Source organism: Lutjanus erythropterus, chromosome 20 (assembly GCF_056507025.1).
Source record: "Lutjanus erythropterus isolate fLutEry1 chromosome 20, fLutEry1.hap2, whole genome shotgun sequence".
NCBI lineage: Eukaryota > Metazoa > Chordata > Actinopteri > Lutjaniformes > Lutjanidae > Lutjanus > Lutjanus erythropterus.
Window position 1 is genome coordinate 846,593 of NC_139336.1, and position 26,778 is coordinate 873,370.

At 42.4% G+C, this 26,778-nt stretch overlaps 1 protein-coding gene across 1 annotated transcript in view; it reads right to left on the reverse strand.

The window, feature by feature from the left end:
* The window catches only part of megf10 (multiple EGF-like-domains 10), a 162,029-nt gene that overhangs the window by 90,840 nt on the left and 44,411 nt on the right, over positions 1-26,778 (reverse strand). Inside the window, exon 5 of the mRNA XM_084746363.1 lies at positions 21,088-21,180. Coding sequence (XP_084602489.1) covers positions 21,088-21,180 — 93 coding nt within the window. The remainder of the gene's footprint in view (positions 1-21,087; positions 21,181-26,778) is intronic.

The window sequence follows — 26,778 nt, forward strand, 5'->3', positions numbered from 1 at the left end:
TGTAGAGAGGGACTCAAAGTAGAAAATATAGAATCCAAATCCTTTAAATTTGTTTTCAGTTAGGATGGGTATTGTACCAAATTCCCTAATCAGGCATAGTTAGGGCTGCCTACAATGCTGTTCGGTCCTGATTGAGTCCTTAGCTGTGCTGCAGACACATTGGTCCACCATACTGAGTTGGGTTAAGTTGAGTGATGGTATGCGTTAATGAGAGAAGTAGGTTCTGTTAATTTTGTTCACTTTTCACTCAATTAATGAAGTGTATTTCATATTTATGACACTTTTAGTTAACATTTTGTAATATTAGTGCAGATAATTTGTATATTATGTTTGTGGACACTGCGGTGTTGTGCCTGAATGCGTTCACTGAACGATAGTTCATGAACTCGTTCATATTTTGGGTGAACGTGAACTGAACGTACAGTAGTTCTACCTCATGAACGTTACTATGAACGCGTTCATTCTGATGTCTATGAACGGCACGCTCTCTCAATTTAACTTTGTTCAATAGGGTGCCAGATTCCCATAGAGCCTTCCAGGGGAAAACCCAGCTAAAACACACCGTAAACAGGCCTTAATATGTAACGGAAAAAACACCCAATCTGGCAACATCAGCCACCACAGTGTCGCACCGCCGCATGCGTCATCAAAACACAAAGCAGCATGGAGGCGACAACAACAGCAACATGTAGCAGCAGCACTACCTCAGACTCTTAGTATGATCATTGAAAATAGTTTTGAGAAGGTCGGTGAGGATTGCAATGGGAAAAATCTTACATTTTTGTGCAAACTCTGCCCGCCGGGTTTCAAAAAAAAACTCTGCACATCAGTTTCACGCGTCAAACTCAAGGCCACATCTGGCCCGCGATTTAATCATATACAGCCCGCGAGATAATTTCACGCATCTATTATGAATGGCCCGTCGGTAAATAGCACTCCCACCACTCATACTACTAAGTCCCACAATGCACTGCGATAGCTGCCGTGCAACCCGAGAAATAAATCAGCTTGCAGTTTCTGTCAAATGACAATGTAAACAGGTTTGTCTGTTTAGGCAACTGACTCAGTGCAAAGAAACACAAGTATATGATGTTTTTTTAAGTAAAAATAAGAGAGAGAGAGAGAAGAGAGAGAGAGAGAGAGAGAGAGAGAGAGAGAGAGAGAGAGTGGATATGGACAAATGTGTCGACTTGATATAAAAAACTTTTTATGATGATGAATCATAATATTAACGTACACTTTTGTGGTGCGCGCTTTTTTTTACTCCAAGTCTGATTTGTGTACTTTTAAATACTTAATTGCTGCGTTATTGTAAGTCATGATGAAGAGTCCAGACTCTGTCTCTCCTCTTCATCTCCTCAGTGTGTGTCAGTGTGCAGTTTAACCTTTTCCTAAAATACTGCTGGTTCTGTGGTGTTAAATTTTAAATCTGAAGCCTGCAGTGCACCATAGAAGCTACAGTTGACTTTTCTATTGACGTTTTCGGTGCGTTTTGGCCTTAATGTTAAATTGAGCAGGTCAATATGTTCATCTGTACCTGATGGGCTGATGGGTTTGTAATATTATTATATGAGCATATTTTTATGCCAAATGTAGAGTCTTTGAGGGTTTGCATGATTAAAGTGTGCGATATCTTGTGTGTAGACAAAAAGCAAGCATTTTCAAATGTAACCCCACCTGGATATGTGAGCTGAAATATTCTGAGCTGAAACATTCTCGTTTTCCTTTGTTATTGTTGAAGAAGAAAAAATATTTTAAATCTTATTTATTTTATAGAGGAAAAAGTTGTTGCAGTCTGGCTATTCAAATTCATATTTCTGAATAAAACATAGTCAGTTCTAGACAGTTTAATAAATGTTAATCCTGTTTGGCCCGCGACTTAGACTGTGTTTTAAATTTTGGCCCCTTCTGTGATTGAGTTTGACACCCCTGAGTTACATCAACAGCAAACCTGAAACGGCACATTGAACTCAAGCACCCGGGTAGCCTTTCAAGGTATGTGCAAGCAAATAAAAAATCAAAAGATACTCGTTAAACGTTAAACGTTAAAACTGATAAAATAATTGCTGTCTGTGGTTCTATATGGGCTGTGGCAATAATTTTGAAAAATAATAGCTCAAAGCAACATATTGAAAAAAAAAGAACTATGAACTAGTTCATTTTTGGAACTGTGAACTTAGTTAAAAAAAATTTAATTATGAAGTATGAACTGAACTAGTTAATTTTAAAATTTGTGAACTGAACTTTGAACTAGTTCATGTAGAAAGTGAACTTTCCCAACACTGGGACACTGGGCCAATTGTTTACATTAATTAAGCTACTAACTGGCTAGTTCACACGCAGCTAAGTCATGCAGCTCTTGCATGAGGTCAGATGTTGTTTTTGCTGTACTGTTCTTGTTTATGAGGCTTATGGAGCCCCTTTCTTGACATTAACATTGACATTGTGACATTAAGTCTCTTTAATATTCATAGACAGCATAATTAATATGCACTGTAAAACTATGTCTGCATATTTAATTTCTGTTCCTGTTGTTATGGCTGTATTGCAGAAACCATATCAAGCTCAACTTCAGTAAATTTTTGAACAACATATACTGTATGTCATCATTGCTTCTCATCGGAGTCCTCAGGGTGTAATAGGTATATTTTAGACCAGCACCAGCTCAAACAATTCCTTACAGGTATTGAGAGTCAGTAATAAATTGTTACCAGTTTCTGATGGGTCATTTTACATTATAGGGAGGGAAGTCACACACTTTAGGTGTTCCCTATGTGATCTTTGGAAAATATGAACAATAGTCTGACAAATCAGACAAATCATTTTTTTGTTCCATTTGAATTGTGCCTTGAATTACAAATATGATGTCTATAAATTTAAATTATATATTTTTTAAAACAAGAATGTCACAATTTGTCAGATTTGTTTTTTATTTTAGATTAGTGTGAAACCGCTATGTGAAGTACATCTCTAGTCTCACACAATATACCAACATTGCACCCTTGTTAAGTTATCTTAGCAAAGTGTTTTATTAGCGTCTCCTGGTCCTTTTATCAGCCAGGAAGAGAAAGAACAAGCAAGACCTGTTGGTTGTGTGACAACATCTTGTTATGAAAACACACAGGCATCGTAACTTCAGCGGCTAGTGTTGACATTACTTATGCGATTGGGTGTGTAGTCTTTTTAATTCTGCATCTTCGCAGTCTAATACTTAAACAGTTTTACAACAAATGACTTTCTTGACTTGGAAAATTATCTTTTAAATTGACAAACATCACATGTTTAATTCATACCACAATTAAAATGAGATCAAAGGATTATTTGTCCTCACCACTGATATTTTTTTCTGGGATAGGTCCCATGGTGGTCCACTGGAATGGGCATGACTTTACCTCTCTATATCTTTCTGGCCATACTGCTAATGGAATTAGCCAAACTAAAAATGTGATTGTCTCAATCTCATAAAGTCATGGTAACACTCATTATAGTTACCAAAATGATTTTGTAGTTATTAATTACGTTCCTAAATAAGACCACGAACAAGTCAGTCAAGCAGCAGCCACAGCTTTGTCAGTGGACAAGTCCAACCCATTCTCCACTGCTAGACAGCAGAATGTCACAGGGCTGTCACCAAGTTTATTGTGAAAGTTTTGCAGCTCTTCACAACATTGGAGTCTAATTGGTTTAAGTATCCTCTATGCCAGTGGTTCCCAAACTGTCACAGTCTGCATTCTGCCCCCCTGCTCTCCCAGTATTTTTTCACTCTCCCCGTCTCTGCCTCACTCTGTCTGCCAGCCACTCCCACCTGATCACCCCACTCCACTCCACTCACCTGCCGCCACAGCTGCTGCGTATCAGACAATCAGCCCAGTATATAAGCCTCTCCAGCTCGCACACTCTGTGTCAGATTGTTCTTCACCCACTTTCCAGACTTTCCAGCACTCCTTACTTGCCTGATCTCCTGTTGCCGACTCTGCCTGCCTCATCTGCCTCCTGGTAAATACATGAGCCTTCTGTCCCTGACCACAAGTTCTGCCTCAGCATCTCTGGTTTCTGTCTACCTGTGGCTGCGTGTTGTTTCCCCCAATGATGCTTCAGCGTGAGCATTTCCATCTATTCGTCTGCTGCCTGCTGCTGCTCAGAGACTGTTTGGAAGATGTGACATGCAGCCCTGTGTGTGTGTTCTCCTCTTACCTACCTGTCAAATCTACGATCCCTTGCCTGGCTTCTACTTGCCTCGTCAGCCTCATGTCCTGTAAGCCCCTCTCAATGGACTGACACTGGCTAGGTAGTGGAGCTGCTGTGAACTTTAATGGAGCAAGTGACTTCACCTGTGTCTGTCAAGGACTGAGGAACAGATGATGGCAGGTTGAAAGGGAAGGAGTTTTCATGCAGCTGCATTGTTCTGGGGAGTGGCACTTGGTGCGGAGAACCAAGCTTAGTGGAACACTCATCGCTGGGCGGGAGTGGGTCTGCATACTGGTTAGGGCTGCCAGTGGTAAAGATAAGTAGAGGGACTACAGGGCAAGGTTCCAGAGCAGGCAGGGACAGTTTAGTTACATCCTGGAACTAGGAGTACAACATCAGTTTCTCATCTTATGTTTAAGCTCTCCTGCCGCATGTGGAGGCGGCAGGAGAGGAGTAGTATGTTATTTATGTGCCCTAAAAACAGGTTGTGCTACAGTGGAGATCGATGAGTATTTGTAGGGCATATTCCTGTGTGAATTTCCCTACAGGAATGCAGTGTTAACTGTGGTGGGATATTGATTTGATGTCCATATAGTCTTTTTGGCCATAAAAAGCTTTTCTAGTCATCCTATCTGTTACCTCATTGGCAGTTCCTTATAATAAAGGACTATTTGTTTTATCAAACCCTGTTTCCCCTCTTCACTTGTGCTAGTTCAACACAAAACATTCTTGACTACATTTACATTGAAATCTAGGTTTATTACAATATAGACAGTGACATCTCCTTTGAGCTCAGGTTCTTTCCCTTCTACTATATAAACACAGCCTAGTGTTTGTGTGCCCAGCATGCAGAGTAACACAAACATCTCCAACCATTGCACTTTCTGAAGTTGTTCAAGTGATAAACAGGCTCCTTTTATTCCTCTTGCATTAGCCTGCGTCACTCTGACCTGATAAAAGTGCATATTTTTTCCCCAGGCAGTCTGGCTTTCTGTGGCAGTGGTGAGGTCTGAAGGGGGAGGGTTGGGGGACAAAGAGGATGAGGAGATTAGAGATACTAAGATGCACATGTATACCCCCCATTTATATCTGCCATCCTCATACCTTTTTGAAACCTGACCTAGATTGAAAGGCCAAACTCCAGGAGCTTGGGGCTCCTTGTCTGCTTGCTGGAGAACAGACTGTTCTATTTCATCAGCCTATTCAAGATGGCTGTGAACAAAAAAGAGCTGCACTGTGCCAGGGTTTGGTCACAAGGCTTTATGCACCACAGTCTCAGGAAGGATTGCATGGTTTTTATTCTACTATGTGTTCATCAGAGTGTTTCATTATCTACTGTAGTGAACAAATCTAGATAGAAAGTTTAACTTCTGCATACATGTTACTTCAATTATTCCAACACGCAACAGGTCACAAAAATGTTAAAATGCCTCTTCACACAAAGAAAGATTTCAGGGGGAAAAGAGTCAGCCAAGGATAAAAAAAAAACAAAAAAAAACCTTAAGCCAGTAACTTGAGCTGCCAGTTGTTGAGAGTTGGCTCAGTTCTGATAGTCCACACTGGGGAGGGATTGGGGCTGGGATGTTTTTCCATCTATTTACTGATTACCCAGTATACCAGCCACTCATGGGAACAGAAAACACCTTTGATTTCCAGTGAGAAAAATGTGTAGCATTCCTCCAGTTTTCCTTGCTGATCAGGAATGTGTATCCTCTGCCAAGGCTTTGTCATATTACAATAAAACTATCTCACCATTAAGCAGGGTATTCACATGGGTATACAAGGGTTTAACCAGGCTGCCATTGTAAGTAAGACTTTGTTCTTGGTGACTTGCCTGGTTAAATAAAAAAACGCCACATTTGTAAACAAAGAACCTACACCACCAATGATCTGTGTATTTGCACTCTGATTTCATTATGGTTTGCATTCATTTGCACTCACACATGGCATGGAGAAGCAATTTAATCCACCAGATTTGTTTAGTTGTTATAGCAAGCCTGCAAAGCCTGGTTGCAGTCAAAATTGCTTAGGTAGGCTCCAAACTGAGTGAAATGACCCAGAAGTAATAGTAAGAGGCGTCTTTTAGATTTGAAAGACGATGACAACATACTTTATTAATTCTCCTCGGGGGAAATTCTTTTATTTCCACTCGATTGTTAATTTTAAGGTAATCTCATGCAGACCAATAGGCATGCAATCAGCGGGAGAAGTAATAGAGGGATGGGTACTGCCAGCTGAGAACTATGGGCGGGGCATCGGACTACTGCCTCTTAAGGGACATGGTATATAGTATTACTATAAAGAGAGAGAAATAGCATCCAAACCTCTTAGTGCCAGCAATCCGGAGCTGCGGTCATCTCGCGGCCAGAAGAAGTCCTCTACAATAGATGACCAGCTTCATACCACGCTCGGGCACTCACAAGGTCTATGGTGCTCAAGTAATGAGACAGAAGGATTAGAAACAGCTACTCTCTCTAACCAGATGGATGTACGTCTGAGGCTCGGACCCCCTTTGTCAATGGGAGACCATGAAGACAATGTAGCTGCTTCTGAGGAGGACCTGTCAAGTGGATCTACATCAGTACATAATGCCAGCTTCTGTGATCTTCCCCAAAGTCCCCAAAAACGCAGTGCAACCCCTATGTCTGCTTACGCCCATACATCGTCACCCATCACTAGTGCAGCACCTACCACAACAACACAGTGGTCTGCATCTTTACTGGGACAGTTAGGGCCAACACAGATTCATGTTCAGCAACCAGTAACATCAATAAGCTATACAGCACCATCAACTTCACTACCAACCATGCCATCGACACTACTGTCGGCTATAGGTCCCATCCCCTATGCCCCACCTGTTATTAGCTCTAGCCTGGTGCAGCCTTCTGTTACTCAAACATCTGTGGCTGGGTACATGGGTGCTCACCCTTTAATGAGTACCCAACAACAGATTCTTCAGCCACCATTCAGCATGCAAACTCAACCCATACAGTCGGGAGCACCGCTCGTCTACCCCCCTGCAGCAACAGTTGGACAGAGCACTAATCAACTGTTAGCAAATGCAGCAGCTTATCCATCATATGTGCCTGCTTCTAGTCAGTTTATGCCAGTGTACCCAATCCTACAGGGTACTGTTCCAGTTTCCACTCCTCAGCCCCAACCACAACAGATGTACCAGCATGCATCCTCAGCACTGCCACCCTTACATCAGACCCTACCTGTGACTGTGGGCCAGCCCTTTTACATCCATCCCTCAACAACGGTGGTTTCTCAACCCCCACCGGTGCAGATAACTTACCAGCCAGGGTATCCTTTATATAACCCACTAGCTTTCCAGTCAGCAGTGCCAGCTCAAACAGTTTCTCAGCCAGTCTCAGCTGCGCTTCAAATCCCTACTCAGCCTGTCCCAGTGCCAGCCCTGCCCAAGCTGGTGCATGATAGTGAGAAGGAATTCACAGATCTGAAGATGGCGCTGGATTACTTGTTAACCCCACACACAGAACTGTCTGAACACTATAAATATCGAGTTCTTATGGAACAACTGGTATTGGAAGAGGCACGCCTTATTGCTCAAGCCTGTCGCCACCACCCACAGCCATATGCAGCAGCCATGCAAGCCTTGCAACGACAATATGGACAGCCACATCAGCTCGCAGTGAGAAATTGCATCATCCTGAATTCCCCTGACATCAAGGCAGGAGATTCTAAGGCATTCCAGAGCTTTGCCCTCCGAGTTGACCTACTGGTAGGGATGCTCACTTCTCTGGAAGGCCCAACTTGACTGGAACTTATGTAAACCGGTCACGTGGATAGACTCTTGAGCAAGCTTCCTAAGTATCTGAGAGACAGTTTCATCGAACACCTTCAAGCACGTGGTCGACTGCAGACGTACAGTCTCAATCCCTACAACCTTCGCGACTTTGCAGAGTGGCTGAGAGTTAAGGCTGAAGTGCAAAGGTTATCATCCAAAATGGCTCAACGGACCCTACCTGAGAGGTCATCCACTGGAAAGGGGGACAAACCCGTGCAAAGGCCAAGGAACCAACCCCCAGTGACGATCTACCATGGAAGTGACACCTCTACAGCTAAACCTGTTCCACAAACACAATCAGTTCCTTCCAATCCAAAGTCAAAGAAAGCAGCCAAACTCTGTCTTTTCTGTAAGGGCACTGACCACTATCTCTCACAGTGCTCAACCATTAGTACACAGACTGCTGATCAGATAGAGACCTGGATTGCAGAAGGAAAGAGATGTCGGAAATGTGGCCGCACTAGCCACCGACCTGATGCATGCACACTCAAGAAGGTTTGCAGTGAATGTCAGGAAATCCACCTGCGAGTCTTACACATCATTGCAAAGCCCAGTCCAGGTGTGTACCTCATCACGCCACTTCAGAGAACCTCCATCACCCTCAATAAACAAGGTGCAGGGGTTTATCTGAAGGTTGTTCCAGTCATAATAAGGAATGGTAGCAAGTCGCTACACACCCATGCCATATTGGATGATGGCGCAGAACGCACCATCATACTCACTCAAGCAACACATCAACTTGGCCTGGTAGGTCGAGCTGAGTCCATGTCGCTGAGGACAATCCGTCACGATATAGCTCAACTTAGCGGAGCATCAGTTGACTTTCACATATCGTCCATCATGCATCCAGACAAGAGCCATTGCATCCGCAGTGCCTTTACAGCTAATCACCTAACTCTTGCAGAGCAGTCATATCCGGTGCCCCTGTTGCAGAAGCGCTACCAACACCTTAGAGGGATACCAATCGAGCCCTTCGAAAGAGTTCAGCCGCTCCTCCTCATTGGATCAGACAATGCCCATCTGATCGTAGCAAAGGAGCCAGTCCGTATCAACCCAAAGGGTGGTCCAGCAGCGGTTCTCACAGAGCTCGGCTGGGTGCTGCAAGGACCAGACGGTCTTACACCATATCAAGTTTCTACTAATTGCTACTTCACTTCCCTCAGGCCGACTCAAGATGACATCTATCAGCATGTACAACGCCTCTGGCAGGTTGATGTCTTGCCATTCAGGAATGAAAGGCTTGTAACCCGCTCTCGTCAAGATCAGGAAGTTATCAGTCTCCTGGAGCAGCACACTACAAGAGTGAAAGTTGGAGGCACAACAAGGTACGCAACACCATTACCTCGCCTCAAGGGAGCCCCCTTGCTGAAGGCAACAGCTGATGCCGTGATGCCAACTCTTCGAAGTACTGAAAGACGGCTAGTGAAAGATCCTGCTAAGGCTAACACCTATGAGGAGCAGATGAAGAAGCTGCTTGATGGCAGATGCATCAAAAGGATCAGCACTGAGGAAGCCGCTGAAACCCGTGAGTCATGGTTCATCCCGCACCACCTTGTTGAGCATAACGGGAAACCACGGCTGGTATTCAATTGCTCATTCTCCTATCAAGGGCTCTCCCTCAACGACCAACTGCTGACAGGTCCAACACTTGGGCCATCACTCCTTGGTGTACTTCTGCGGTTTCGACAGCATGCCGTGGCAGTGAGTGGAGACATTAAGGCAATGTTCCATCAGGTATGCCTGCTACCTGAAGACCAAACACTCGTGAGGTTTGTTTGGAGAAACCTGAGGAGAGATGACCCACCAGATGTTTACCAGTGGCAGGTTCTGCCATTTGGGACTACAAGCAGCCCCTGCTGTGCGATATTTGCGCTGCATAAACATGTGCAGGACCATATAAAGGGAAACGAAGACATTATGCAAGCTCTGGAAGAGTCATTTTATGTCGACAACTGCCTTAGGAGCTTTCCAAGTGCTGCTGAGGCAAGGTCTTTCGTGGATAAGTTGCGCGACCTCTTGTCAGCGGGGGGCTTTGACATAAGACAATGGGCAAGTAATGATCAAACAGCAGTGTCCCATCTTCCAGTTGATGCCAGATCTGAAAGCACCGAGCTGTGGCTCTTGGAGAAGCATAGTGAACCCCAAGAACATGCTTTGGGCCTTAGCTGGTACTGCATATCAGACAAGCTTGGCTATAAAGTCAGACCTGTGGACGAGTCACCATCCACTCTGCGCAACATGTACCGGGTTCTGGCCACCCAGTACGACCCTTTGGGCGTGATCATCCCCTTTACCACTCGTGCAAAGGTCCTCATCCAGCAATTATGGGCAAAGAAAAGGGACTGGGATGATCCAAATCTCCCTCCTGACCTACTGGATGCTTGGACCAAGTGGGAGAGAGAGTTACCAACCCTGGGTAGTATCACACTACCACGGATGTACGCATCACCAGAGATGAACCCTGATGCTACTACATACAGCTTGCACGTGTTTTGTGATGCATCGGAGCAAGCGTATGGCTCAGTGGCCTACTTGACAATGGAAAATGAAGGCAAGATCCATGTTGCTTTTGTAATGGCACGATCCAGGGTCGCTCCTAGAAAACAACTGTCGATGCCACGATTAGAGCTGTGCGGAGCACTAACTGGAGCCCAACTATCCTCCCTCTTACACAAGGAGTTAACGCTGCCCATCCACAGAACGTATCTCTGGATGGATTCAACAACCGTTTTGTCCTGGCTGAAGTCTGAGTCCTGCAGATACAAAGTGTTCGTCGGAACCAGAATCGCTGAGATACAGGAGCTCACCCAGTCTTGTGAATGGAGGTATGTTGACTCAGCAAATAACCCTGCTGATGATGCTACGAGAGGTAAAATGTTGATTGAACTGGCAGTCCCCAACCGGTGGATCCAAGGACCCCCTTTCTTGAGGTGTCATCAGGAGAAGTGGCCGAAGCTGTCTAGTGTACAAGAGCCAGAAGAGTCAAATGAGCTGAAGAAGGGTACCTTCTGTGGGCTCACGCAAACGGCCTCGACCGTACAACCAGCTACCTTTGCACAGTATGCTACCTGGGCAGATCTTGTGAAAGACACTCATCAGTCCTTAAATGGGGCGGCCCAATCCAATACTAGTCCCCCCCAAGCAGATCTCTCTGATGCTGAAATCCACCTTCTAAAGACATGCCAAGCTGACAGCTTCCCAGATGAAGTTAAAGCTCTCAAGGCTGGCAAACCGGTGCCCCCCAGCAGCAGGTTGAAGATGTTGTCTCCTGAGATGGACACTACCACTGGTATCATCCGCGTTGGAGGGCGTTTACGGCACCTGGATAATCCCAACATTGATATCCATCCCATCGTTTTGGACTGTAAACACCCTATGACAAGTCTGCTGATCAAAACAGTAGATTCCCAACTGATGCATCCTGGGACAGATAGAGTGTTTGCTGAGCTTAGGCGGCAGTACTGGATCCTACGTGGGCGGCAGGCCATAAAGCAATATCAGAGGACTTGCATAGGATGCCAGAGATGGAGAGGACAGCCCAAAGTGCCAGTAATGGCAGACCTGCCACCTGCCCGTCTGAGACTCTACCAGCCCCCATTTTTCTCTACAGGAGTTGATTGCTTTGGACCCTATTTGGTGAAGATAGGGCGTCGCCATGAAAAACGATGGGGGCTGATCTTCAAATGCCTAACAACCAAGTGCATCCACCTGGATTTGATCCCCAGCCTAAACATGGATGCGTTCCTCCTAGCGCTCAGACGTTTCATCTCCCGACGGGGTACTCCTTCTGCACTACTGTCGGACCAAGGAACAAACTTCCGTGGAGCCGAGAGGGAGTTGAAGGAGGCCTTTGCTGCTATGGAGCCACAGCTACGTGACAGTCTAGCAAAATATCAAATCAAATTCCAATTCAATCCACCAGGAGCTCCTCATTTTGGAGGCACGTGGGAACGTGAAATCCGCTCTGTCAAAAATGCTCTCCGGGTGGTGATTGGGACTGAAGCTCTCCCAGAAGAAGTTCTGCTTACTCTCCTGATTGAGGTTGAAGGTATCCTCAATGCAAAACCACTTGGATATGTGACTTCCGATGTTGCCGACCCAGATCCTGTCACACCAAGTATGTTGCTCATGGGGCGGCGGGACGCCTCCTTGCCTCAAGTGGCTTATACACCAACCTCTGTCACTAGAAAGCGATGGCAACACAGTCAGACTATGGTGGATCACTTCTGGTCCCAGTTCATAAAGAGTTATCTACCTACTCTTCAGGTCCGGCACAAATGGCAGCAACCGGCTGAAAACATAGCCTTGGATTCTGTGGTAATGATTGTGGATCCACAGTTGCCACGTGGTTCTTGGCCTGTAGGGAAGGTCGTCAAGGTCAATGCCAGCCCTGATGGATGCATAAGATCAGCTGAAGTTCAAGTCAATGGGCGTACCTATCTGCGCCCTGTGGCCCGGCTGGTTCAACTGCCAGCGATACCAGATGACTAAATAAACTGATCCTTAGACTGCTACCGGGAATTCATGGACTTGCATAATGAAATGTTCCATTATGGGGGCGGCTGTTCTGAATTCCCCCTTTTCGCCAGTAGGTGGTGCCATTCCCTAAGGGGCAGATGGTAGAATTTAATAATTTGGTCAGGCAGTGAGCAGGACTGCTATGGGAGGCTTCTAAAGGGTCCTTTACGTATGCTCACCGTAGTTTTGTCATTCTGGTCTGGACTGTCAACCCCTGAGCAGCATATGTGTAGATGAACAAAGTAAGTTGGTTGAAATGGGTGGTTAGGTAACTTTAATGTTATTTTTCCCAGTAGATATGCTGTCACATTTGTAGAGGTTCATGTTCAGCTGTTTATTAGTTAATTGACATTGCATGGCATAAGAAATATAATGCTTAATATTAAGTTTATGCTACAGTTGATTATGCAAATGTTGAATCAATAATTCTAGTGCGGGTATGCTTCTGTAATCTGGTCTGTTGAGAAGTGTGGTGTGTTAGTATAGGTGAACTATTGTTAAAGGGCTATTCCGGTGTTTAATGTTGTGCTATATGGAGTTTATATTGTTGTTTACCATGTTAATGACGCTTGATTAGTGTATAAATGTTAGTAGCATTTGGTTAATGATAATATGTTGCACGTATCCATTGTAACTCACTGCTTTATATTTTGGTTTATATTTCAGAGACCATATGATTGCTTATGTCACTGTCTCATTGACATTAAAGTAAAAAGAAACTGAGATCCCTGTTCCTGTGTTACTCCCTGATCGGAGCTCCACTGTAGATGAAGAGACTAGCTCAAGTTTTCTAAACAGATCCATCCACTCCAACTTTGATCTGTAATAGAGAGCATATTATCTTTGTGGATATCTGTGCAAAACAATATGACAACATGTCTTTGATGTGTGTGTTACATTCTGTTGATAATGTTAATTTTTTTAAAATTAAAATTCTGGCCATATCTTAAACTTTGCACCTTTAACACAAAAACAGGATCTTAGGTTGGGAGCAACTGCTATAAGATGTAGTATATGTTATTATGTTATATGTTACTGGTGTGGCTATATTCTCACAGCTGAACTTGAGGGCTCCTGAGTGTCTTGTTTTCATCATGTGTGCTAAATCACAAGCTTCAGTGCCCCAGGTCATTTCCTACCACACAATTTTCTCCTATTATTCCTGCTTCTCCCTGAACACAGCTTTCTCCTATTTCATGTTCTTGGCCCCCCTTGACACTTTGTTGGAGACCACTGACCTGTAAAACACAGTCAGTACATCGGGATCTTTGATGGTATGGGGGACATGTTACTGAAGGAACCAGTGGTTGAATGCTGTGATTGATCCAATAACTACATTCAACTGCTTTTAAGAAACACATATATATATATATATATATATGCACAGACACAATTGGCTACTTAATCAAACATTTCAAGTAAAAACTAGGGGTGGGACTTACTATTAATTAATTGCAAAAAAAAACACGTCAAAAAATTACCGCATTTAATTGCAGTTTGCACTCCAGACAACACAGAAAGTTTGTCAGTGCACGAGTTCCTGGTCCGCCAATCACACTGACCCCACCAGGCGTGGCTGCGCCACGTCATGGCTGTGTCATGGCACTCAAAAAGATATGCTGCAATTCTAGTCAGTGCTGTAATTTATACCAGAAGCACCGCGGCATGTCTCAGCAGCGTCCCAGAAGCGGCTCGGCACTCCGCTCCACAGAGAATAAGCAGCAAGTCTATTCTTGATAGATGGCACGTCAATTGCCACAGAGCAGGTTGAACGGGTAGGAAGTCAGGCATGGAAAACAGGGGAGAATCCGGTTGATTTTCAAAATAAAAGACCTCGTGCAGACTCGTAATCATAAAGACAGCCTCAGCTGACAGCCATGAAAGGGGCTGCAGTGGCTAACATGGGATCCTTGGAGGCAAATGTGCACATCAAAGAAACAAAAGTATGGAAAATATAAGACTTGGGCAGTATCAAGGTGTTAAGGAGTACAGATACTCCTGGACAAATATTACTCACCTAACAGTGAAAGTTGCTCAGTCAAAATTCTCAGGTTAAAGTAATAAAGTATTTGCTTTTAAAAATACTTAAGTATTCAAAAGTACAAATTACAAAGTACATTTTCTAATATCAATACATTGATGTATTGTTTTCACAATGCATTTACAGAATCTTGTAACTAACTTTGATTGTAACTAAAATGCAATCAAAAACAAAAAGGACAGCTGCTGTCATTTTCTGATGTAACTGTATGAAAATCATAGCATAAAATTAGATTGAAGCCAACTGTAAGGAGTTCTCCAAGTCTGTTAAATAACAGATTTCTTTCTGGCTTCAGAAGCAGTATATACATGAATTATGTGGGGGGGGTTTTCACCCCGATAGAAACAATCCAACAAGAAAAGCCTACCTGGAATTATTTCTCTTTCTCTAATTATAATAACATCTTGAGATTTCATTTTGTCTTTCTCCTGTCGTCACCATTACAGAGTTTAGTTTGAATGAAAGAGGGAGAACTTGCTTGGTCTTGTTACAGAGCACACCTGAATGACATATTTCTGCTTTTACATCAATCTCAGTTGAGAGCAGGTACTGTGATTGGTTTCTTTCTGTGAGGAACACAGCATGTGGCCAGATGCATTTTAGAAAAAGAAAAAAACAGCAACAGCTGACCCCAAAGCTGTGCTTAGAGCAAAAGTAACAAGTAACAACAACCTTCCTAGAAATGTAGTGGAGTCAAAAGTACAATATTTGTCTTTGAAATGTAGTGAAGTGAAAGTCAAGTCAAGTAAGACTGCAAGATATCTCAATGGATGCTCAACACACACTGACAACCATTATTGATATTATTAATAGTAGTATCACCATTACTAATATTATTATTATCATTCCTATTGCATTGTTATTATGTGAGCCAAACATTTCCAATAAGTCAAGATAAGTCACTGCAAAAGTAAAAATTTATTTAAAAAAAATAGATGTGATCATTTCCAACATTTAAAACATGTTTTATCTAACAAAATATTCTGTTTCAATCCATATTTGTTGGTATTTAGGCATTCAAAAACAGCATTTTCACTGTGGTCAAAAAACTGTTGCTTGCTGCACATAAAGAGAGGCTTTCACCCACTAATGAAGTGGTCTACTAGTAATCTAACATTACCATTAATACCATTTATACAAACACAATAACAAAACTCTATTTTAATTTGATTTAAAAAAAACAAACAAACAAAAAAAGGACTAACTTGTTTAATCTGATGAAACATTATTTAAAATGAGGATTTTGTTTGGGGATTTGATGTTTTTAAGGTGATGATGCTATAAAATATGACAAAGGACATTCAAAGCTTCATTTGAAAATCTCAATTGAATCTTCAAATGTAAAAAATAATATTTGCACAGCCCCGCACATCCGTGAAAAAAATAACTCTCTTTTTTACGAATGAGGGCTGAGTGTGTGAGAGCAGACAGACTCCCAGTGGGGGCCAGGAGATCCCTGGGACCCAGACACAACAATAAGCTCCTTTATTACAGGCTGACACAAAGACAGCAGGGACACACCCTGTGGGCTCCTTATGAATATCAGCATATAGGCCTGCATGGAGACACATTCAGAAGCAGAAACAAAAATAACCTGCCACCGCCACTGAGAGGACACTGTCTGCAAGTTTGGTGCAAACAAATTAACTCATGTTTCAAGCAATGGTTGTTAAAGCACAAACACAAACAGCAATCTTACTCTGTGACTTCAAGCTACCATGATGGCAGCCCTGGTTACAGGCCTAACATTAGCCTGAAGACATAAGCTAAAGTCTGGGACTTTTGAAGTGTCAACTGATGAACTGACAAAGACACACAAGACAAGAGAAGAGGACTTCCTCAACTCTGTCCACAGCTGCTTATATAAAGATTGAGCTTTCAGAGTGGAGTGTCAAAACCGTTCAAATACATCAAAAGGCTCCACAAAGTACAAACAAACAGATAAAGCACATGTGAACATTTTTATCAAGCTAAACCATAAACTGTGGCAGAAGTGAAACTAATGATCAGCAGATATCTTCAAAATTATTTTTAGGAATTGACAAATAGGAGTTCTGCAGAGATTTAATATTGCAGGCCAAGATGACTTCTAAGTACAGGTCTAGCTCCAGTGGATCTAAAATTTCCCATAATGCGACCAATGGCATCTGTTCGGCAGACCCGCCATCTCTGGTAAAGTCCCAGTTTGTAACACAAGCTTCTACTATGAATCTCAAATCTCCACAGAAATCACACTACTGTTTTCACAGGCAGAGTGGTACTATGGAAACTAAAACTAGACAGTGAACTAGCCTTAATGTGTAAAATCTGTGGCACTTCTATGAAATGGGCACATGAACTAAATTGGAAACTGCATCTTTGGTGTTCATCTCATGTTGTGCTAGTGGATATAACTAAAAAATGAATTTAATCATTACAATGTCTTCAACAATCCCATTTTAATGGTTGGCTCGGCTTGTTCATATGGTGTAAATGTAGACCTAGACAAAAATGGTGGTACTGCAGCTGCCAGGTTCTGTGGGTGGTTTAGGTTGGCCAAATATGCCAAGTATACTAACTGTGTGCTCACTTGAGATTTATATATGAATGGGTAAAGAATGGGACCTCCTCTATATGGCTGGACATTGAAACATCATTATCGAAATGTAGATTACAGGATTCATTATTTTTTTTAAGAATTTTAAGAATATTAGACAATTGTGCCAATCCAATACAATCAATACTTTACAAGCATGGTAGTCAGCCTGCTATCTACAGGAGAGATGCAAATTAACTTTCGCATTTACCCCAGTAACTAACAATCCTGAATTTTTTCTGGGAAAATTTTATCCTGGTTTCCAACAATGGGATTTAAAAAAAATAAAAAATTGTGAGACTTATTTTCAAATAATAGTCTAATGTCATTTGAGCAATTGAGAAAGGAATACCAGCTCACGAAACAAGGTTTTTATCGCTTCCTACAAATAAGGCACTATTTTACCAAGAGTACAAAAATGCTGTTTCAATAACCACAGAAGGTGTATGAGTTCGATATATGATGTAATGAGTGGCATGTCTCCTATAAATACTCAGAAAATCAAGGGTATGTGGGAGAAGGAATTGTCAGTCACTACTGATGAAGAGACATGGGAGGTAATATAGAGCCAAAAAGATATTCATGTACTCGGACACAAGAAACCCAGTCAAAAATTATAGATAGAATACATATATCCCCTATAGTCGCAGCCATTCTTGTGACCCCTCACTTACAAAGGTATTGATCTGAAATAAATCAAACTCCTTTCTCTTTGCTGCTTTTCCATAAGTATTTTCCCCACTGCAATTGTTTTATTTTTGTTTTCTTTGTTTCCCTTTATTTGTGTTGATTTTTAATTTATTTTGTTTGTTCCATTGTTTTTTATTTACCTCGGCTACATGCCACAATGGTATCTCACATCTTGAAAAACTATAAAGTATAATAAGTATAAGTATAATATAAAGTAAAAAAAAAAAAAAATGCCCCTGGAAAATCAGCGTTTCCCCTGCCCCTCCCATTGTCTTGGGTGGGGCAGCCCCACCAAGACCCACTCACCAATCCAAAGCAGTCATGGGAAAATGAAAATGTTCCTATAATGCAGGTTTTGTCATGGTTTTGGTTTCTGTTGTACACTTCCTGTTCTATTTTTTAGGCCTGGTTCTCCCTCGTGTGTCTTTGTTGTTTTTACTTCCTGTCTTTGTCTGTTTTCCCGCCCTTTTGATTGTCTTGTGTTTCACTTGTTTTCCCACCTGTGTCTCATTAGTTCAGTCTTTTTAGTCCCTGTGTGTCTCTGTGTCTTTGTCAGTTCATTTGTGTGTGGTTCCACGTCAGCCAGCCCTTGTGTCTTCCCCCCAAGTTTTCTTCTATGTTTTTTTCCCCCGGGACTGTTTTTTGAATTTGCCTTTTTGTGGATTCCTTTCTGTTTGGTCTTTGGATTTTACCTCCCTACATTCAGCGTAAGCCTTTGTTTCTTTGTTTCTGATTTATTTCATTACACCCTTTTTGAACTGGTTTCTGGTGTCTGCATTTGGGTCTTCCACCTTGTTAAATTGCAGCAGGTTTATATTGTGACTAACACGACAACCAGTCCTAATAAGACAGATGAACCTCAGCCTTGACTGCTATGGCCAAGAAGCAACTAGTCTCTTGACAATAACATCAAAATAACTGCTTGATAATATACATTATTACACGGCAACAACAGTATGGTTGAAGTTAGGGAAAGATTGTGGTTATTTTTTTTTCTTCTTTTAAATAAGCAACTAACTTCAGGGCTGGTCACAAGCTAACACAAATACAAGACTGAGCAAAACAAAGTCCAGTAACTAGTCAATTAATTACATTAATCATTAATTTCGTCCTGTAATGCATACATGAGCTAGCTCTTATCCAAAAGCAGAGGAAAATGGGACAAAACTGGTACTGTATTATTACATGAGTTGCCAGCACTCATGGGTTGGACCACACTCATGATTTTGACTTAGTGTGCACAACCAGGAGGGCTCTGCAGAAGGTTATTAACACTACACATAACATCAGTGATACAGAGTCTACTGGGCCTCACTGATATTGGTGACATGAGGTTCCTGTGCAGAGCCCAAAAGATACAAAAAGATAATACCCACCCCAGCCACACAGATTACATTTGCTGTGCTAAAGAGCAGCTAGTCGGGTTTCACCATCAACGTCAGAGGTTTCACCTTATTTACCTGCTGGTCTGCTAGCAACACCATGCTTGCTGTCAGAAACGCTCTCTACTGTTCCTCCCGGTTATTTTACCCTGCAGTGGCAAGCAGAGGATGCCCCCAGGACTTCCATCTCCAGGACTTCAGCTGCACTGGTTAGGTAATAAGTTGAGTTATCTGTGCAGATAAGTAGCCTGCAGTAAAACAAACTAACAATGATGCCCGGTGTAACATTAACATTAGACTTGCACCGATTAATCGGCAATACTCGGAATCAGGCTGGTTTTCACGTGACCGGCCCTGACCAGTGACCGGCCAGTCAGCGTAACATATCTGATTCTGTACCCGTCATTGTCACACACATGTTCTGCACGATGGTCACATCATGCATGCAGCAGACAAACTGACCGTGATATCACCACAGCGCTGATAACAGCCACACACACTCAGACACATGCTAGCTTGAAGCTAGTGTTAGCAACAGAGTCCAAGAACAGGATAAAAAGAAGACAGTCTACAACGAGACAGAGCAGCGGGCAATGTCGCAGAACAGCCATTCTGTAGCTCTTCAGGCTAATGTTAAGGGGCCTTCACATGACAAGAAATTTGCTCTTTGCTCACCGCCAGGTAGGGCACAGAGGCGCTGAGCAGATGCGGAGGAGCTCAGGTATACGTCATCAACAAGTGCGAGCTATTCACCATTGCTAGGCAACACCAAACGCTACTTGTCATTCCGGAAAGGAAAAGCAGACTCCTCTTCTGCAAAAACAAACCACAGCTCTATGTAACAACATGATAGGATTTACTATTGCTGAGCTAAAGGACAGAATAGCGAACGTACACAAACAGCTAAACTAATGTTAGCATTGTATTTAGCTTAAGGGTAGCTTGTAAACTCTGCCTAATCACAAGCCTGGTAGCCCGATCTGACTATTGACATTTTGCCGAGCAGTACTCTTCCTGCTGAGATTGTGGTATGATTTGAATGTGGTGTTATACAGTTCGGGGAACTTGGAAACACAGAGAATGAGTTTTTCTTCCATTTCCTCTCCCTCCTCTGTTTGTATGTGTCACTTCTGGCTACGTCACATTCAGCTGTTATCTCATAACCGGGACAGGGCCTTCTCCATCGCTGCTCCCACCCTTTGGAATTCACTCCCCATAGCCATCCGAGATTCGCCCTCTCTCCCATATTCCAAAAATTGCTCAAGACTCATCTGTTCAACACTACTTTCCAACCACTGACAGTTTCTTCTCCTCATCCCTTGTTTGTTTTTTTCTCTTTCCTTTTTGTTGTGTGTTATATTGTTGTATGTTGTTTCTTCCTTTCTCTTTTCTTTTTTGTCAAGCGTCTTTGAGTATTTTGAAAAGCGCTATATAAGTATAATGAATTATTGTTATTATTATTATTATTATTATTATTATCTCATTATTATTATTATTATTATTATCATTATTATTATTATTATTATCATTAACGTTTTTCATCCTGTTTGCATCAGGCATGAGATCCTGTGCAGACACTTCACACAGCCCATGTGTTGAATGAATTGAAGTAGTAAGTTTCTCAAATTTACACTTGAGGTAATGTAATCATTTCTGAGGCAAAAAAAAAACAAACAAAGCACCAAAAACCTATAGCAACGAGAGCAAAAAGTGTAGTTTGCTCTGTTGGTGTGTCTGACTGGTGTTGGTGTGGTCGAGTGCATCAATCAGTAAGACAATAATACAGTCTGTTTTTCCTCTTGTGAGTTCAAAGTGCTTTCACAGAAGAGTCTCACACACAAAGAGGTGACTGGTCACAGACAGCAACAGCTGGAGGACTTACCACTGGAGCAGTTGGAACCTCCCCAGCCCGGCTCACACTGGCAGGTGTTGGGGGCCATACAACGACCATGAACACAGCTCTCTGCACAATGAGCTGGATATGGAGGAGACAGGAAGACAAGGATCAAGACTTAATAAAAAGATGTCTGCATTAGAATTAGTCATGTTTAAATGTACACTTTCCCTCCAGAGCTGTAGGATAAAAGAAATTGGAAATGACTTGTACCATAAAATTTCAACTTGTGAGACCTGGTTAATTTTAGTCTAATGACTCAATTTGATCTAAAAAATAGGGCCAGGCCATTTTATCGAAAAATGTTATACAACGTGTTTTCACTGGGAAAATCTTGGATTGTTTTCAAAGAGCAACGTGGTTTAAAAAGACTTTCAGCCAGCTTTTTTGTCCAAATGCATCCATGTTTTGTTTTCTATTAAAAGAAAGCACTAATCAAACTTGCCTTTGTGAGGCCCACATTATTTTTTTGAGCTCCAGTCCAATCCAACTTAATTTGTAAAGCACTTTAAAACAACCACAGTGTACCAAAGTGCTGTACAGAAATAAAATACAAGAATAGATTAAAAGACATAAAACAGCTGTACAATTTAAACAATAAAAATAGGACAATAAACAAAAATAAATATATATAATGAATATAAATAAAATAAACATAAAATAAAAAATCATTCAATATCCATTCAATATCTCACATGGTGTTAAAAGACAAGGAGAAAAGATGGGTTTTTAAGATGGGATTTAAAAACAGACAGAGAGGCCTGTCTGATGTGGAGGCAGATTGTTCAAAAGTTTAGGAGCTGCTACAGCAAAGGCACGGTCACCTCTGAGCTTGCGCTTAGTTTTCAGTACACTTGTTGATCAGCTGACCTGAGAGAGCGGAGGGGTGTATACGGCTGCAGCAGCTCGGAGAGGTAGGGCAGGGTGAGACCATTGAGTGAGTGGGGGAAATGTGCTTGTGTTTACCTGTGCCAGTTAAAAGACGTGCAGCAGCGTTTTGCACCATCTGAAGACGGGCAACGGAGGACCCACTAACCCCCACATAAAGTGCATTACAGTAATCCAACCTAGTGATCACAAAAGCATTGATTACTGTTTCAAAGTGCTGCCTTGAAAGAATAGGTTTAATTTTGCCGAGCTGCCTCAACTGGAAGAAGCTTGATTTAACAACCGAACTGATCTGACAGTCGAGCTTTAGATCAGCATCCACTTTAACCCAAAGATTTGTGACGGTTTGCTTAATGAACTGGGCCAAGGAACCCAGATCTACAAGGGGGGCCCCAGTGGTGCCACCAAAACCATCACCTCTGTCTTTTTCTCATTAAAGTTTAAAAAGTTTACAGCCATCCAGGCCTTTATGTTATCAAGACACCTGAGTAGTGGTTTGACAGAATATGCATCTTTCTTTTTGAGAGGGACACAAATCTGACTGTCATCCACGTAACAGTGGAAGGAAATACCATGCTTCCTCAGTATGGAACCAAGTGGAAGCAAGAAGAGAGAGAAGAGAAGAGGCCCTAAAACTGAGCCCTGTGGCCCCACATGAGAGACGAGCAGAGGATACAGAGTCACCAAGGCTGACACAAAAAGTTCGATCAGCCAAGTATGACCTGAACCACTACACTGCTACGCCCCTGATACCCACCCACTGTTTCAAATGAGAGATTAAAAGTTCATGGTCCACTGTGTCAAATGCAGCAGTTAAATCTAAAAGCACAAGAATAGCACAGTCACCGGCTAGCTAAAAAGATATAATTAAAAACTCTTAAAAGAGCTGATTTGGTGCTGTGCAAAGTTTTAAAACTGGATTGGAAGACCTCAGGAATTTTGTACTCTTCCAGATAAACCATTAATTGGCTGCAAACTATCTTCTCAAGCATTTTTGAGATAAAAGGCAATTTAGAGATAGGCCTGTAATTTGAAAGAACAGCAGTATCTAGTCCTGGTTTTTTAATCAAAGGTTGCACTACTGCATGTTTGAAATTTTTAGGGACCACACCTGAGGACAAACTACTATTGATAAGTGTCAGAACAGAGGACCCTATAGTGGGGAGAACCTCTTTAAATAGTTGAGGAGGGACCACATCATTTGGAGAACCTGAGGGCTTCAACTGACCAACAGTCTTCTGTAACAAGGACAGAGTCACAGGCTCTAAACCTGTTAAAGACAGCAGAGCAGGGCACAGAGACTGAAGTGTCATATGCAGAGGGTGAGATTGAAGCCCTAGTGGAGGCAACCTTATCAATGAAAGAGTGAAGAAAGTTTTTAGGCACAGCAGGAGAGGACTCGATACAGACAGTCTGTGGTGCATTAAGAACAGAGTCAATGGTCTTAAACAAGACACGAGGCTTATGGCAGTTAGACATAATAACATCAGAAAAATGTTTCTTTTTAGCATCTTTCACAGTTGTTTGATAATGACGCCAGCAGTTCCTTAAAATTTGAAATGACACCTGCAGTTTGCCCCTTTTCCACTTTTGCTCAACTCTATGACACTCACGTCTGACAGCATGAGTTGTGTCATTCAGCCAGGGTTCAGATTTAATCCTAGACTGCATGGTTTTTAACGGAGCCACAGTGTCTAAAATGGATTGGCAGGTGGAATGAATCCATGAGCTACGCTCCTCTGTATCGTTGTCCATACACTCCGTGACACAGTTATGAGTCTGACTGAAAACTGCTGAGAACTGAACAGCAGCGGAAGGGTTAATAATGTGACAGCGTCGGGCAGCAGCGCCGTTCCTTTTGAATGTTCAAACTCCACTGAAGACCCTAATGGTCGATTCGTAATTATTTCTGGTATACTATATGGCATGCCTGTGGTAATGGCCTGTGTTTATGCCCCTACATGGGATGATGATAAATTCATTTCAAACTTTTTCTCCCCTCTTCCTGAAGTTGATGACCACTACTTAATTATTGGCGGCGATTTCAATTTAATTCAAAACCCCTCCCTAGACAGGTCCTCATCTAATCCTCAGGTGTTGTCTAAGTCAGCTAAAGTCCTTGATGCATATAAAATTAGTTTAGGTTTGTTTGATCCGTGGAGAGCTTTTTTTCAGCTAAGACATTTCATTCAAAACCAGAACCCCAAATTCCCTAGCCATCCTGCAGAAACTCTGGTAGACTCTTTACTGGCCCTTAATCCTGAAAAAAAAAAAAAAGTCTAATTTCTTCCATTTACAGCCTTATCAACTCTACTGTTGATAGCCCAACACTTGGCCCCAAGGATTCTTGGGAGCGAGAGCTTGGAACCACGTTGCCTGATGACTATTGGCAACAAGTCTTACAGTTGGTTCACTCCTCTTCAATCTGTGCGAGGCACAGCCTCCTACAATGTAAAATTGTACACAAAGCTCACTACACTAATTTGAGGCTTTCTCGGATTTACCCCAATGTAACTGACTCATGTAATAGGTGCAAACAATCTCCAGCTGACCATGCCCATATGTTCTGGTTCTGTCCCAGGCTTGCCACATACTGGTCTGAAATCTTTAAAACTCTTAGCACAGCATATAATACTACTATCACTCCTGAACCTCTCTTGGTCTTGTTTGGTGCCCCCTTGCAGCTTATTACCTCTAAAGTCATGCAGACTTTTCTTGCCTTTACCACCCCGTTGGCCAGGAGACTTATACTCCTTAATTGGAAACACCCTCAACCTCCATCCCACAACAGGTGGGTGAAAGAGCTGTTACTGTCCATTAGACTTGAAAAACTTAGATTCTCCCTCAAGGGCTCCCTAAACTCATTTGAAAAAACTTGGAGACCTCTCTTAAATCATGTTGACTCTTTGACATCTCTGCCTGATTGATACCTTTTTTTTCTTCTTTTTTTCCTTTTTATCTTTTTTTTTCTTCTTTTATTAATTTTATATTTTAATTATTTCTAATTTGTCAATTTGTTAAACATTTCATTTTATTTACTTATTTATTTGTTTTCCTAAATGGTGTATTTGTTGTATGTACTCGGTATTCTTAACAGGATGTTAATGGATGTACAATGATAATCGCTCTCCTTTGGGTGGGGTGGGATTGTGGGAGGGATAAGGGGATAAAGGAAGGGAAAAATGGAAAGAAAGGAAGTTTTCATCATATTCCATTGTGTTGATGCCTGTGAAATTGCTTCCAATACAGAAAGTTAATTACAACAAAGGTTGCACTACTGCATGTTTGAAATTTTTAGGGACCACACCGAAGGACAAACTATTATACTACAGGGTTCAGATTTAATCCTAGATTGCATGGTTTTAACGGAGCCACAGTGTCTAAAATGGATTGGCAGGTGGAATGAAACCATGAGCTGAGCTCGTTGTCCATACACTCAGTGACACAGTTATGAGTCTGACTGAAAATGGCTGAGAACTGAACAGCAGTGGAAGGGTCAATAATGTGACAGTGTCAGGCAGCAGTGCGAGGTTTAACTGTATTACAGACAAGAGCAACCTCAAATAATACAGGCATATGATCAGAAAATGCTGCATCACAAACCTCTAAGTTAAAAAACAGGCAAACCAAAAGATAAAACAAGATCAAGTGTGTGTCCACGTTCTTGTGTGGGACCAGACACAGACTGCACAAGATTAAAAGAGTCAATAAGGCTTAAAAAGTCCTTTGCCATTGGCTTATCAGGACAACACTTGTGAACATAAAAAACCCAACAATAAGGACACGATCATATTTAGGCATGATTTCAGCCAGAAGATCAGAGAAATCATTCCTTATTGTCCTTATTGTATTTTGGAGGCCGACAGACCACTGAACACAACACAGTGTGAGAGCGACAAAGTTCAAACAGGCTCATTTCAAAGCTGGTGAACAAGGATGGTAACGATAGTTGCTTACATTTATAGTGACTCTTAAAAACAATGGCAGTTCCTCCACCTCGGCCCGATGTCTGCAGGGAGTTAAAATAGCAGCAGTTCTGAGGTAAAAGTTCAGTGAAAGCACTAGACTCACCTACACTCAGCCAGGTCTCAGTCACACAGAGAAAGTTGTTGTGGTCTGTTTGCCACTGTGACACTATTGCACTCTTGTCTGACAGTGGTAGCTCCCATCTGTAGGGCATTAGCTCCCGGAACAACAACAGACATGAGCAATCGAGCCCTAATCATTGCAACCAACATAGCAGAGCACCGAGTGCTCATTCAAATATATCACAAAAGTCCAGTCCTCGGGACGTGAAGAAATCCTTAAGATCAAAAGTTTATTCACTAGCGATCTAGCGTTTACCAGGCTAATCCTGGCAGGAACCGGCGGCTCCACGGCATCAGCTGTCTGGGGAGCCTGACTCAGAGGCTGCAGGTTACACAGATTCATCCTGTGTCGGCGGGGACGGGGAGAGCAGGGGCTGCGGGGCTGGAACATCTCATCCGGGCCAATAACAGGTACCAGCCAGGAGTCCAGCGGGCGCCGAGAAGTAAAACAAACAAAAAAACGGCCATCTTGAAAGTCGGCCATCTTGAGAGCGTTGGCCTCCAAAATTTAATCAGTTCATGTACCTATTATAGAGTCTTAGCACACAAGAATTGGTGCAAATCCGTCCACCTGTTCAAAAGTTATCGCGCAAACACAAATCTGTGACGGACGGACAGAAGGACGGACGGGTGGAAGGACAGAAGGACGGACGCATGGACTCACGTATGGCTGGACAACCAGAGAACAGTATGCCTCCAGCCC